This window comes from Lissotriton helveticus, chromosome 2_1 (assembly GCF_964261635.1).
Source record: "Lissotriton helveticus chromosome 2_1, aLisHel1.1, whole genome shotgun sequence".
Classification (NCBI taxonomy): domain Eukaryota; kingdom Metazoa; phylum Chordata; class Amphibia; order Caudata; family Salamandridae; genus Lissotriton; species Lissotriton helveticus.
Genome location: NC_136059.1, coordinates 1,729,642,635 through 1,729,656,189, shown reverse-complemented (window position 1 = coordinate 1,729,656,189; position 13,555 = coordinate 1,729,642,635). Strand labels below are relative to the sequence as shown.

Genomic DNA, 13,555 nt, shown 5'->3' with positions numbered 1-13,555 from the left:
TTTGTAGGGTGAGTATTCTTTCTCTTATATTTAGCATTAGGTATACTGAACACATAGAACAATCAACAATGAATATTTTGGAACCATTAGCATTGAAGATTAACTTTTATACGAGACTAACTGCCATAGTGACACAGGTGATTGTATGATCAAATACAACAGAGGGACTTGAAATAAAAAATAAAATATAAACATGAGTTGAGCTATAAACAATAGTCATAGATAGCCAATTTGTTTATATTTAGAAATACAATTTATATAGTTATCATAGTCTCTTTTATATTCTATTTTCAGTGTACATATACCATTCGGTGGCCCCTCCGGCACAGTAAAAGATTGACAGACCTGATAAGAAGGTATACTGTGCCCACAAATAGTCTTTAAGTAATAAAATTATGAGAAGGTGTTGGGTCGCTTTTAATGTATTCTGTTTCCCTATCTCGTTGTACTCCATAGATAATATCAACTACTACTATACCCTCATGGAACAATAGGGATGTATGTAGTTTGAGTGTGGACCAAAAAACAGGATACCCCTCTCGTCTTTAAAGTAACAGACCTCAGAATGAATATCTGAAGTACGATAGTTATATGCATCTTGAGGTAAGATATCCCTGGCATACAAATTGTCGTAGATAGAATGACGACCATAAAAGTTAATATAACTTTTGAATATTCCATGATACACAAGTAACTCTCTAGCTTGTCCACTTGTCCATGTGAGGATTGACACAACCACCAGTACAAAGTATGTTTCACCATAATTACAATGTAAATATAAATATCGTCATGTGTTAGAAATTGTTAATTTCGGAATGTTTGACCTGTAATAAAAATTTAGGAATGCTTAGTGATACAGTCCAGTGGGAATTGGAAGCTGTGGCCCATAGAATGGACAACTCTTCTTGGATAAAATTCATGATAGGAACAACTCTTTCTTTTTTATACAATCCGTGACAGTGACATCATTAGATAAATAATGTTTAGACAATATGCATATGTTCCATTATTGTATAGTAATTATCTGTTTCCTCTTTAGAAATTGTCCTGAGGAAGGTTTTTTAACTGAAACGCTGCGTCGACTTGTGTTCTCATGAACATTTTTAATGTATTGTGCAATAATTGTATAAAAAGTGTTTAAATATGATGTATTTTAAAACTACATAAATTGTTTTAACTTGATTGTAATAAATCTATGAAAAAAAATTCCTAGAAAACTTTGCTCGTGTTGTAGTGTCTTTAACCTGTCACTGAAAATAATTTTTTTGTGTGTTTAGAGTGTTCCATATTGCTGCATGAAAATTGGTATATATTTTACTTGATGTAACTCAGGCAAACGCTATTTGAGGTACCTGGTGGCTGTGTCTATGAATCATATTAGTACAGTGAGGATTCAATTGTGGGTGTGTACCCCCTTCAGGTATTCCTGACCTTAGGGACATTGTAAATTTTTTCACTGCTCTGGTCAGCAGCCTGTGCTGTTAGGCCGGACCAGGCAGGAGCTCGTATAACTGATGCATTCAGGATACAAGGAGGGCTCAGGTTGATAAGCATGCTCATTGGTAGGGTTTTAGTTTCATTTCCTGTTGCCAAAACACTGTATCTACTTCTGCAAATGTATTTAACAAAATAATACATTCTCTAAGCTGTTGTCAAGTTCTCCTCCATTGCACTAACTTGTCGTAAGAACCGGATTGCAGTGTTTTGGAAAACCTAAGAATGCAAATAGGTTCCCGGGAACATGATGCCATGCAGTAGACACAGTCTTTGTTAAAAACCATACTCATCATTGTGATACAAAATAAACAATCATGGCAGAACATATGGCTGTTGCTGCAGAAAATTCTGTTTAGGTTTGCCAGAGAAAGACCGTATCACAAAATGTTTGTGTGGTAGGGAGATGGGTATTTGGAAATGGAGAAGTGCAACACAGCTTCTTTTTTAATGGAGGATCGCTGTCTTTTCTAAATTACACGTAGGAGGTGGTAATATTTATTTAGCAGCGTGTGTGTTCACTGGGCGGGAGCTTTAGAATGGCCTTTGGGAAGCTGCAGAACAAGGTAAGCACTGGGCGGGGCCAGTAGAGAGGCAAATCTACACCATGGCTGTATAAAAAATGCAAAGGTGATTCTGAATGAAGGGCTCAAAGAGACGATTTGAGGTATTGACAAGGTTTATAGGACGAATTAAAGTGCTGAAATCTGACGTGTTGGGTTTGTGGGAAGGACCATTGAGGGGATTTGGGGTTGAATGATCCTAGGGCAGTTTGTGGAAGAGATGTTAAGGGGTGGTTGGCAAAAGGAATGGGCTGGTGGCATGGCCAGTGTTTGTGGTGCTAGTGGGAATTTATGGAAGCCTTGAACTTTTTTCATGTTTTTTACTGAATGAGGATGAGTTTATATTAAATATGCCAGTGTGGATTTTTACAGATCAATTCAGGACTCCAAATTTGCTGGACAAATCAAGCATTTTTGTTTTGTACAGATGTTTTTGTTAAATAAAATGTTTGGTTACAAAGAGTAATCTGTAGGGCCGGGCGTAACTCGCATAATTTAATGTAGCGTAATTGTGCAGAATTACCCAAAAATTCAGCAAGATTAGTCAGAATTTCTCAAGAGGAACAATTCTGCTTTCAGTGCTATTTCCTTAGAGCAAAAATGCCCCCTCATGTCAAAAATGGACGAGAGGATGCTTTTTGCGCAAAGAAATAGCTCTAAATGCAACAGAACATGAATTGCGAGTTGGTGCGTGCTAAATGTACACTTGGGGTGGAATCTACCCTTCACCACCCCCAACTTGCTCCCAGCGCAAAGCACTAGTTTCTTAGAGCTAGTTTCTTAGCACAAAATGTACCCTGGTGTCCAAAATGGTTGTGAAGAAAATAGCACTAAATGCAACAGAGCATAAACGCAGTCCGAGCAGCCACTTGCAGTCGCTATATATGTCCTTGCTGTAGAATTTTATCCCCACAAAATTACTTAAAATTGCTGAATCTGGGCGTATTTGCATTATTATCGCAAATTCCACGTTACTCTTTTACTTTACGTAATTGAAATTCCACCCAGGCCTCGTTATATCGAGTGATGATGACGCTTCTGTTGGTCGGGAATACTTTGTCTTTAATTCACAGCATGCGTGTACTTGTGCATTTAATTTTCAATTCTGCTGCAGTTTCAGTTATGACAGCAGAGTGTTTTGTCTAAAAAAGGCACTTTCCAGGTAGCATTGGTATTCCCCAAGTCTCTGGAGAGTCCCACTAGTCTATGCAAATACTCCAGCTTCCATATGTTGGGTTCCTCTTTATCTATGCTTGTCACCATGTCAACATTTCTGTGTTTCCTCTAATTTCATCGATTCATTTTCCTTCTTGGGTATGGCCTCTGTGCATGAAATTCAACTTAACATTTGTCAGCAATGTCTGTCAGCATTTTACCCAAAATGGTGAAGGCAGGACTTAGATTGGCTTCTCACTGTGCCAAAAATACATTTATATATTTTTTGGGGTGCCAAGATTCCCATCCTGTGTTAAAGACACAACAGAGACAAACTATTGAATCAAAAGTCATGGTGTCTGCACCATGCAATGGCAATCATATATGTATCTATGTGGAATGCTTTAATGCATCTATTTGCAATATCAGTGCATTAGTATAGAGGTTTTATCCTGATAGCGCCTAATTTTATATTATAGTCACGAATGACGCTGCTGCTAGACTTTCTGTGCACAATCCAGATGTGGATGGACACCTCTTGAGTTCAACTTAACAGGGCTAAAAAGTCAGTCAAAAGTTTTGGCTCAAAAAGGAAAGCCAATTCACAATCCCATCGGTCGCTTATCAAGTTGGTGAGCATGTCCAATATTCCATCAACTTACAAACCTGTTTTTAATTTTAGAACCATCACCATTTTTATTTTCAAAGTAAGCATCTTCGCACCATCTGTCCTTTATTTTCTGCAAATTATCTGACTCTGGTAGCAGTGCCTAATTTAGCATCAGATTACAGAGCCAACATGTGAGAATACAGAAGGTCCATTACAATGTGAACTGAGGACTGTAGGAGTAAATAAATGCAGGAGGGATCAGCATCACAGTGGTGTGAGGTGGGGAGGGGTCAAGACTACAGACTAGGATTGTAAGAAGCTTGTAAAGAGGCGTGATTTGGGACCTTTCCTGAATTGTATCAACAAAAGAGGGACATTGATGTGCAAAGAAAGGTTGTTCCAGCATTTAGTCTACACAACAAAAGCATGTTGGCTTGCATGTTTTATGACGTTTTTACATTTCCAGCCCAGCCAGTAATGTGCTCAGAGCTGTGTGGGTGCCTACAGGTATGTTGAGTTTAGAGGCAAGATAGTCAAGTACAGTGCCTTTAGATCACGCAGCACAATTTGACGTGGATTCTTGCATGAAGGGGCAACACCCTATTAACTCACCTCCTGCCTATGCCTGGAACCAGAGTTCCACCAACGGAGAGACACCCTTTTCACTCCCATGCCTCTATCCAGGCAAATGGCTCCTAGAGCATGGAAGCACACTGCAGTTGTGCTCCCAGAGAATGGAGTGAGAACTTCCCTTGGGATACAAGTGACCTGGGAGAACAGGAAGGGGTCTTGTTGCTGTAGCTCAAAGGCTGTAGAGAGACAAAGGTTCTATGAGACCCCAGTAAAGTCCTCCACCATCAATTGAGGTGATGGAAAGCACAGGAAGCCCTCAATAAAGTCAAAAAGGAAGTGTTCTGAATTGTGCTGAGATGTTGCTTGATTTGTCATCTTCCATCTGTAGGCTAATTTGAAGACAAGACCGAGTGAATTGTGTGAGATATGATTACAAATGTTCATTATACATATTCCAAATTTATCTCAAAGCCACAATAAATGTAAAGTGTCTAGGAATAGTTGGGCTAGAATCTTTTTTAAACTAATTTTTATTGCTTTTCCATCATATTAACAGCATATTGGTCTCATTTACTAGAGTCATAAAGTGTTATAGTTGGCTTTGAATAAGAGGTATTGTGGACAAACAGAAAGGGCCTACTTTTGTCACTTCCTTGGTCATGGCTAATGGCATTGGGCGGGAACAGTAGTCAGTTTGGGGCCAAAGCTTGTAGAGTAACAAGTGTATTAGCTCATATATTACGCTTGTCTAATTGTACAGCCACAGGTACGTACATCATGAACAATAAAGGTGAATGTATGGCCCCTTGAAGGTTTCTCACTTTAGCTTGCTCACATAAGATGTGTAAAGGTTCATTGACACCATTTGGGTTACCATGGCAGCCAATATCATGCAATATGTGCATCAGGAGGTGGTGATGTCAAAGGCTGCTGAAAGGTTGAATACAACTAGTGCTCTGACCCTACCACCTTCCACTTCCAGCCTGCGGGCTTTAAGACCAAGTTTTCAGGCAATTCCAGATGCCTGCCACCTTTTCCAAAAGAGTCCAGAGAGGGCATTGCACGTTTCTTTTGACCGATGTTGAGAAGGTTGTAATCTGAGGATTGGTAGATATCAGAAACCAATCTAAAAAGTCTGAGAGGTGTTGTCTGGCGGTGCAGTTTGAGTACTATAATAAGATTTCTGTTGACTATATAGTGAGAGAATATTTTTGTTGGATCTTCTGTAGATAGCAAGGCCCTTTCTAGTTAACAGTTGGTTTCAATTTGGCAAGATCTTGGGACAAACCTGGGTTGTTAACATGTGTGAAGGAATGAATCTCTGAGCCTGCCTGAAAAGGAGGGAGCTTATATAAGACATGAGGCAGAGCTTCAGTAAATTGAAAAGGGTACATGGAAGCACTAGCGATAGAATTATTGTCTACATTTGTGTTGACTCCTGTATAAGAGGCTAATTAAACTGGGCTACATTCTTTTCTTTGAGTTCCTAGCTTTTGACATGGTAACTTTATGCGAAGGCAGGTTACGTGGCCTTAGAATCCTACAGGGAAGGTCAAAATTAACCAACCAGGTAAGTGTTAAAGCAACATCTGTGAATAAATTAGCCAGAGGTATAAACAAAACAAAAAAATAGATCAGGCAAGTGACCTCTGCAATGCATATGAAGGTGGTTTAATAATAGTCCCTTTGTGTGGGGACTGGTCAAAAACGTTTCTATGAAGGTGTTCAAGGAACCCCACGTTTTTAGCATTTAAGATAAAGTGGTAAATTAAGTTTAACAACCAAGTTTCTCCACTGCCAAATTAGGTGTTCGATACACCTATGCAATTGTACAAGCCTGTTAAGTTTTAATAAGGTTTCATTGAGTGCTACAGTGAAAGAGAGAGAGTCCATTGGAATTATTTCTAGCTCAGTGCTAAACTCACCGAGCACTTTTAGCATAGGAGTACTATTTAAGCAATGTTATTAAAAGGGAAGGACACTCACAGGTAGTTCATGACCACCAGGGTGTAGTCAGAGATCCAGAGGCAAAGCAGCAGGCCCTACTCCACCACAAACGTGGGAGTGCCTTCCTCCTTGGTTAATATTTCTGTTGCAAATCAGACCGTTAAAATTTGGTTTAAATTCACAAAGCTGTTTGTTATTATGCTTTTCATGGAAGTATTTGAATGGAAGGGTACAAAAAGCTCAGTTGTTGGATTTTTTTTTTAGTAGTCAGATGCCCTGTTTTTATGTCTCGGCCTGGCAAAAACAGCGCATGCGCTGCCCTCCCATGACAGGCCTTTTGGAATCGATACGATTCCAGCATGCACGCGGGGAGACAAACGAGACAGAAGATGTGCATGAGGGTATTGGCCCCTTTACAGGGAGCGTGATACTCAGTGGACTATTTTTGCGCCGCCAGTAAAGCCAGTCCCCGCGTGCACATCTTCTGTCCGCCCTGTAAAGAGATGTGCACGGGCGCGCTTATGCTGGCGTGCTTTATGGAGAACTTCTTTCACTGGCCCTCTAAGTCAGGTCTAAGGATGTGGTTAATTCCCCAGCACGTAATGCCGCGATGAGGTCACCGTCCGCGAGAGCGCGCAGGCTCCATATGCTTCATTCCTGGGCTGGAGTCTGCACCGGTTGAATGTGTCTCTCAGGGTCATTCCAGGACGTGAGAGACAGGAGTGCAGCCCCGTCCTTAGCTAAGCTCCGCTAGTCTCGATTGAGACATTGCAGGTAAGCCCAACCTGCAGGCGGTGGGAGCAGGGACACGCGGAGAAGCTGGCCGAGACCCCAGCTTCCCCTTTAGAGGCGCAGCCCCTAGTAGTGACGACGCCCGGTGTTATATTGCAAGGGTATAATGTCTCGCTTGGTTAATACATCCCATGCCCCCTCCCCGCACTCTATGGTGACAGGTTATAACCCTGCCTTTCACTCCCCGAGGACTATAAAATGAGTACAGTTGCACCGTGTAGAATTAAACATCTGCTATAAAGTGCTGGGAGACCTACTGCTGTAAAGAAACGTTTCATAAATGCTCTTCATATCGTATGTTAACGAATACAACGTTCCATTACCACCCCGATGCTAAGGATTCAAGGACACCGCAGTGGGAAAGCGGTCACCAAGCTTTAACAGGCATCAAACTGCCCCATGAGGCTGTGTAACAGCAATAAAGAGTATACCTTTCGCAGTGATGCTCGTCCCTCGTCAGGGTGGCTTACAGCAGCATCTCACACAGGAGTAGCCTTAAAGAGCCGGTGTCACAACAACCCTGAAGTCGGCAATCACCAGCCAGGTATAAATAGCAGATGCCATAATGAAGCTTCTATATGTCAAAGCGCCATATTCAGTTCATTCATCCATGAGAAGTTACTCCCCACAGCAGTGGTTAATTTATAAAAAAAAAAAGTCCTTTGTACCTCCTGTCAGGGGGTAGCTTGCACCAGCCCATTTCTCCTGTTAGCGCCGCCTAAAACAGAACCAAATACTAACCATGAAAGAGGGGAGAGGATGTGTTGTAATGACTAGAGCTGCCGAGTTCCTACCTTTGGAACCAGGTTCAAGTCTCGGCGTTGGTTCAACATCCTGTGATTCTGGGCAAATTACTTAATCTTCCCCTCCGGCAATGGCAATGACGCTGTCTCTTTAGGCTTTGGTTTTTCCCCTGCTGAGTGGTCCCTTCGCAAACCTCACTCCGGGTCTGCCGGTTTCTCAGATATACCAGGGGCTTTCTTTGCCTCGTACTCACTTACTCCAATGGATTACTGGTTGGATTATGGGGTTATGCTCCGGTTGTGGCAGAGCTCAGTTTCAAACCCGCCTCATCCGGGGCTGTGCATAAAGGGGGAGTAGCTTGGTTGCAACCACGGCTTATTCATCTTTATGTTAATATGGTATCAGCAGGGCATGGACACTTTGCAGATGCTTACCTGGCAGAGCCTGTCCAGTGTAGGGAAACACGACTGAGGCCTGGTGAGACCTACTAACCAAGGGTGAGTTTAATTTGTCCTTGTTTGCTCGCCAACTCAGGAGGGATGTCACTAATTTGCATGTTTCTTCACACGATCTTACAGGACCTTTCTTTTCCTTTCCTCTTTCTTCCTCTAACTCTCCTTTTTTTTCTCTGCCTCCTGCTCTCTCCCTCCCCCCACCCCTATCGCTGTCCGAGTCCTTCCTCCTGTTTCTGCATGTGCTCAATGCCTAAACACTTAAAAGGTCCCAAGGGCGAGCCCTATTGGCTATACCAATGCTTGTTGTTCTATTGAAATGCATTTTAGTGAAAGCCTGGTTTTGAAGTTTACAAAAAGGTAGCAGTAGATACGGTGATAACGTATTTTAGTTACGATATAAATCCTAGATTCGTTGTTGGTGGTGACGCACAAAGTTTTAAGTATTGAGATGAGCTCTAGGGTGATTACACTATGTGGAAATGCTGACCCTCTGCTCGGATTTTATGAATCATGTTTGAGTGAACATCTTTTTCTCACGTGATTTTTTTCGTGGACAAGATGAGAAGTGTTCCGGAAGGTAAAATGAGGACGCATTTTCCATAAATTTACAAATATCTTCCTCAGCAATGTGAGAATTAAGTCTGACATGTTGAGGAAAACATGTGTTTCCCACAGGAGCAGCAGCATGTCAGCTGATGCTATGATGTTCTACAGCTGCTTCACCATAGAGTTCCTGTAGACAACTAGACCTCTAACATTCTATTTTATGAGCAAAAACGTGGCACATCTGAATGCCTTGTTGCTATAATAGCTGTAGAATTGAAATATGTTCCTATAGAGAAGACTGCAATAAACTAACAAAAGGCTGGGTGACATTTTGCCATAAAAATTACAGTTAGTACTCTAGAATTCTAAAATGATGATACATTTTCTATAAATTGTCAAATATCTTACTCGTCCATATCAGAAAGTCGAGCGGCTGAGTGAAAGACAGTGATGGCTCCTCTGTTACGGTGGAGTAGTGTCACCCTACTGCTCTCTGAGCAGTGCTAAAAGGAAAAATAAAAATACTAATAACACAATGTTATTATCATTTTATTTTTCAGCGCTGGGGCCGGGCTGTGCTATGCTGACGGACACCAGTAGCCAGCAGGAAGGAGTAGTGATGGACACCATAAGTGCGCATGCCAGTTTTTGACGGCTGTCGTTTGATGGCCAAACCATTATGAGCACTTAGCATCTCTCCACCCGGCTGTGTTGCACAGCAAAGTGCAGAACAGTTCCAGGCAATGTCTGAGCGGCAAACCAGGCTGCTCAGACCAATCAGGACACTGCTGTCATGCTGGTAATACTATTATCACCATGACAGCCACGTCGTGATTGACTTGTAGGGGGGGGGGAGCCGGTGTACTGCCAGGCATCAGGAACAGAAGAGGATGGAGGAGAGGCAATTGCCATACACAGGTAAGTGATTTTTTACTTTTCAAAATATAAAAATAGGTCTGGGCATCGAAAAAAGTGGCCCCCAGGAGCAAATCGGATAGCTAAAAAAGGTGCCAATAATTGAAAATCGGGGCAGTTTTGAACTTTAAAGGACGCTCTGAATAGGTGTTTTGCTCGGTGGGGTTAGATACTGTATTTGATCTTGCTTCAGGCAATGTCTGTGGTAAAATCAGGGAAATCAACAGTAAAAACTGGTGTGTCAAACAATAAAATGCCCCAAAAAAAGGCCTTACTCTGATCAATTAGACCATCCTTTCTGGCACTGCCATATTACCCTATAGGCCAGTCTGACTCCGAGCAGAAGAATCAGGGAGCCAACAGTTGAAAAACAATTTGAATTAGTTTGGCCTGAGATTATAGCTATAAATCTCAGATCAAGAAATCCTTAAATCTGCACAGAATGTACTAAGTACAGTGTTAAAAATATAGCAGTTTCATCAATAAAAATTCGCAAATACACAATCTCCTCAGTGATATGTAATTTCAATGTAAGCATCCGACAAAATATGACGTGTAGTAGCAGCAATTCGTGTAAACCGTAATTTCATTGGCTAGTAAGTGTACCGCTGTGTGCACATGTGTTAGGCAAAAAATGTGATCAAGTGATGTGGGAGAAGCTAAGTTGTGAGGTACTGAAATATTTATTTTGGACATGGTTTTGGGGTAATAGTGATAATGAAAACAATCTGTAAGTGATATTTATTTTGTTGATATTTTGTGTTACTTATGCTATAAACTATTTAAACCTATATAAAGTAGACACGATTGACCTTCCTTTCTTTCTCTTTCCTGTTCAGGAGGCACAGGTGTTCTGTGGTGGCTGTACGCAGATAATAAAAAAACCTTCAATAACGCACTTCCTCCAGATCAGCTTCAGATCGCCACCGACAACCTTCAGGCTCTTTTGATCTATGCCATTGCTGCCACTGTCTTCACTGTAAGTGTTTGTAGTCGTGCTGGTTGGTATCTAGTGCAGTAAGGAGAAGATGGTACTTTTCCTTTGCCTTCTTCCTTGTGCTCAGTGATTGAGGAAGACAGGCCTATTTCTGTATTCTTACATGATGACGCCGAGACTTGCCGACTGATGGGGTTGTGTTCTCGTTCATAAGAGAAGTTGTGAAGCATTTGGGTGCAGGTTGCCCCTTTTGGGGTCAGGGGAAAACTGGAGTTTCATTTGTTTGTGTCTTCTGTATTATAGAACAGGTGAGTTTAACAAGCATTGGCAAAGCCAATAGGCCTCGCCTATGCAAGAGCTATTGGCTTCGCCAGTATGTAGAGCCATGTTGTACACCATTGTGGCTGATGTTCAGCATGGCTAAAACGACAGAATGGAATTTACTAGTGGTTCAGATTCGTTCGAGCATTTCCATTCATCCATTTTCTGATTCCGCAATACATTTCACAGATACACTTTGTACACTTTTCTCTGGCATTTTCCCTCTTTTTTTTTTTTTTTACTATAAGAGGAGCAGAAGTATGTGCTTTCAGTTGATGCAGGAATTGTAGTGATATATTCAAAGGTAAGGTATGGTACTATGGCATTGGTGAAGTGTATGCAGTGTTTTGTGTTTTTTCTGGCCCGTTTCTCTTATTATTTTCCCGATTTTATATAGCACATAGAATTGGAAACCTTTCTCATTCACTAGTAGAAAACTAGCAGGTGACTCTTCTTGTCTCGTCTTCAGTCCTACTGTTTGTAGATCACAGTGCTTTATATTTTCTTTTTTGTGTCTCTGTATGGATCAAAGTCTTAAATGCATGATTTAAAGAGAGTACCGCGACTGCGGGAGGGATTTAAAAAACGCTTGTTATGGTTTTTTGTGTGGGATTTTAGCTCTCCTCCCCTTTGTTGCAGTTCTCTTCTCCTAACATTTGTATTCAATGATCACCTTATGTTGTCCTTAGCGTGTTTCATTCACCATGATCTGGTGATGTGAAGTGCTCCCTAATTTTCAGGATAATTCATACATGAAATAATGTGTGAATCTCGACCAATATCAGGTTAAGATGAATGAATGGATCTGAAAACTTCCTCATAACAGGCCACACCCTCTTCAAATCAGTACATGGAGCAGACAGGCAACCAAGCATGTACTAAAATACTGCTGGCTTCTTGGGCTCAGGGTACTGCTGTAGGGTTACCCCTTAATTTGGAGGATTTTATTATAAGTTCTCAAACAATTCTCGAGATACACAATGACACTGTAATTTTACATGTCAACTCCGTTTGCAAATGTAAAATCACAAATTTTGAAGACAGACCAGGTATTTGTACTTGTAATTCAGCGATTTGCACACCTAATCTCATCTCATAAATATTACATCGTTTTTAAGCCTCTCGCACAAGGTGTCATCTGTGATTTGAGTGTGCTAATGTATCCCAGCGCCATCAGGTTGCACGATTCTAAACCCATCCTTGCCTTGTTGAAGGACAAGTACGCTTGTTTCTTAATTGTAACGTCTTAGGCATAGATTGAAGTCTTCTAGAAAGCCATGATAGCTGTATTTCAGAAGAATCACCCGCAGCTCACTCTTGCAGGTCAACAGATGTTCTTTATGCCGAAAACACCTTTGATTTTCTCTGCACTATCAGTGATTTTGGCCCCAACTCTGGCAAAGTCCCCTTAGAATTCAAAGGATATGGCCTTGGCTTCCACTTCCCTGGTGGTTCCTTCCTCTTCAACACTGATATAAGCTGCTTGGGCGGTGGCATCCATACCATTTCAGGCTTTAGGCAAGTCGGTCCTGATGTTGAAAACAGTCCTCACTCTGTTCTTCCAGGAAAAGATCCTCTGAGTATTTCAAACAATCTAATTTCAAAGCAGGTTTCTCTTGCATGGATAAACCACCTTTTTAGGTCTGACTCTTTGCAATTTGAAAATGTGGTAATCCATAGGGTTGAGGATGATCGTTGCTGAGTGAATGCTTTGCTTCCTCTTCTACAGACTGACACCAGCCTTTAAATTTGCAAGTTCGAGGGTTATATATCTGGAGTAAGGCCCACTTTTCAGTTGTCATTAAGCATGTAGCGAAAACCTTGGAGATCCCTGGGTCCTAAGAACAGCCAGAGTCCTCTCTGCTTAAAGAAATTCTGGTGGGTAACCAAACCTATGGACCCGTTATTCCTTTCAGAGAGTCCCTGTTCCCCTGCAATTAAGAGACTTGGGACACACCTAAGTCCACCTCTACAGTGTCGTAGTAGGTGTCCGGAAAGTATTGAACAGCTCACTCAGTCCCACCTTTTATGTCCTCACTTCTTTCTCCAGAAAGCTAGGACATAGATGCATCATAGCCAGAAATGTGTCTCCAACACATTAGCATTTGAGCTACGAATGCCAATTGGTTATTAGTTAGATTCACTAACATATTTCTTTGAGGTGCAACGTATTTACCACATCTTAGGAGTTCCAATCTAATGCCTCTTGTTAGGAAGCAGCCTGGGCCTATGCATTATTTTGTTAAGCACTACTGTCTGAATGAGCTGGACAAACTGCAAAGGAGACCGGTGCTTCAAAGTTTATTGATCTATATTGAAAATAAGACCTTAAGCACTGCTTGTTCGGGGGATCATTTGCAGAATCTGTTGCTTACATTTGGATATTTCTTCTGATGGATATAATGACTCCAGCAGATCCCTGATTGCCCTCCTGTTGGCCCTCTTGAGGATGCATGTTGTACTCTTCTTGCTTTATTTTTCTTTTTTACTCTGGATCCACCCT

The 13,555-nt window shown here is 41.4% G+C and overlaps 1 protein-coding gene across 2 annotated transcripts in view; it reads left to right on the top strand.

The window, feature by feature from the left end:
• The window catches only part of SLC44A1 (solute carrier family 44 member 1), a 521,394-nt gene that overhangs the window by 435,806 nt on the left and 72,033 nt on the right, over nt 1-13,555 (top strand). For both annotated transcript variants that reach the window (XM_078676674.1, XM_078676673.1), the window contains exon 8: nt 10,634-10,773. In XM_078676674.1, coding sequence (XP_078532800.1) covers nt 10,634-10,773 — 140 coding nt within the window. The remainder of the gene's footprint in view (nt 1-10,633; nt 10,774-13,555) is intronic.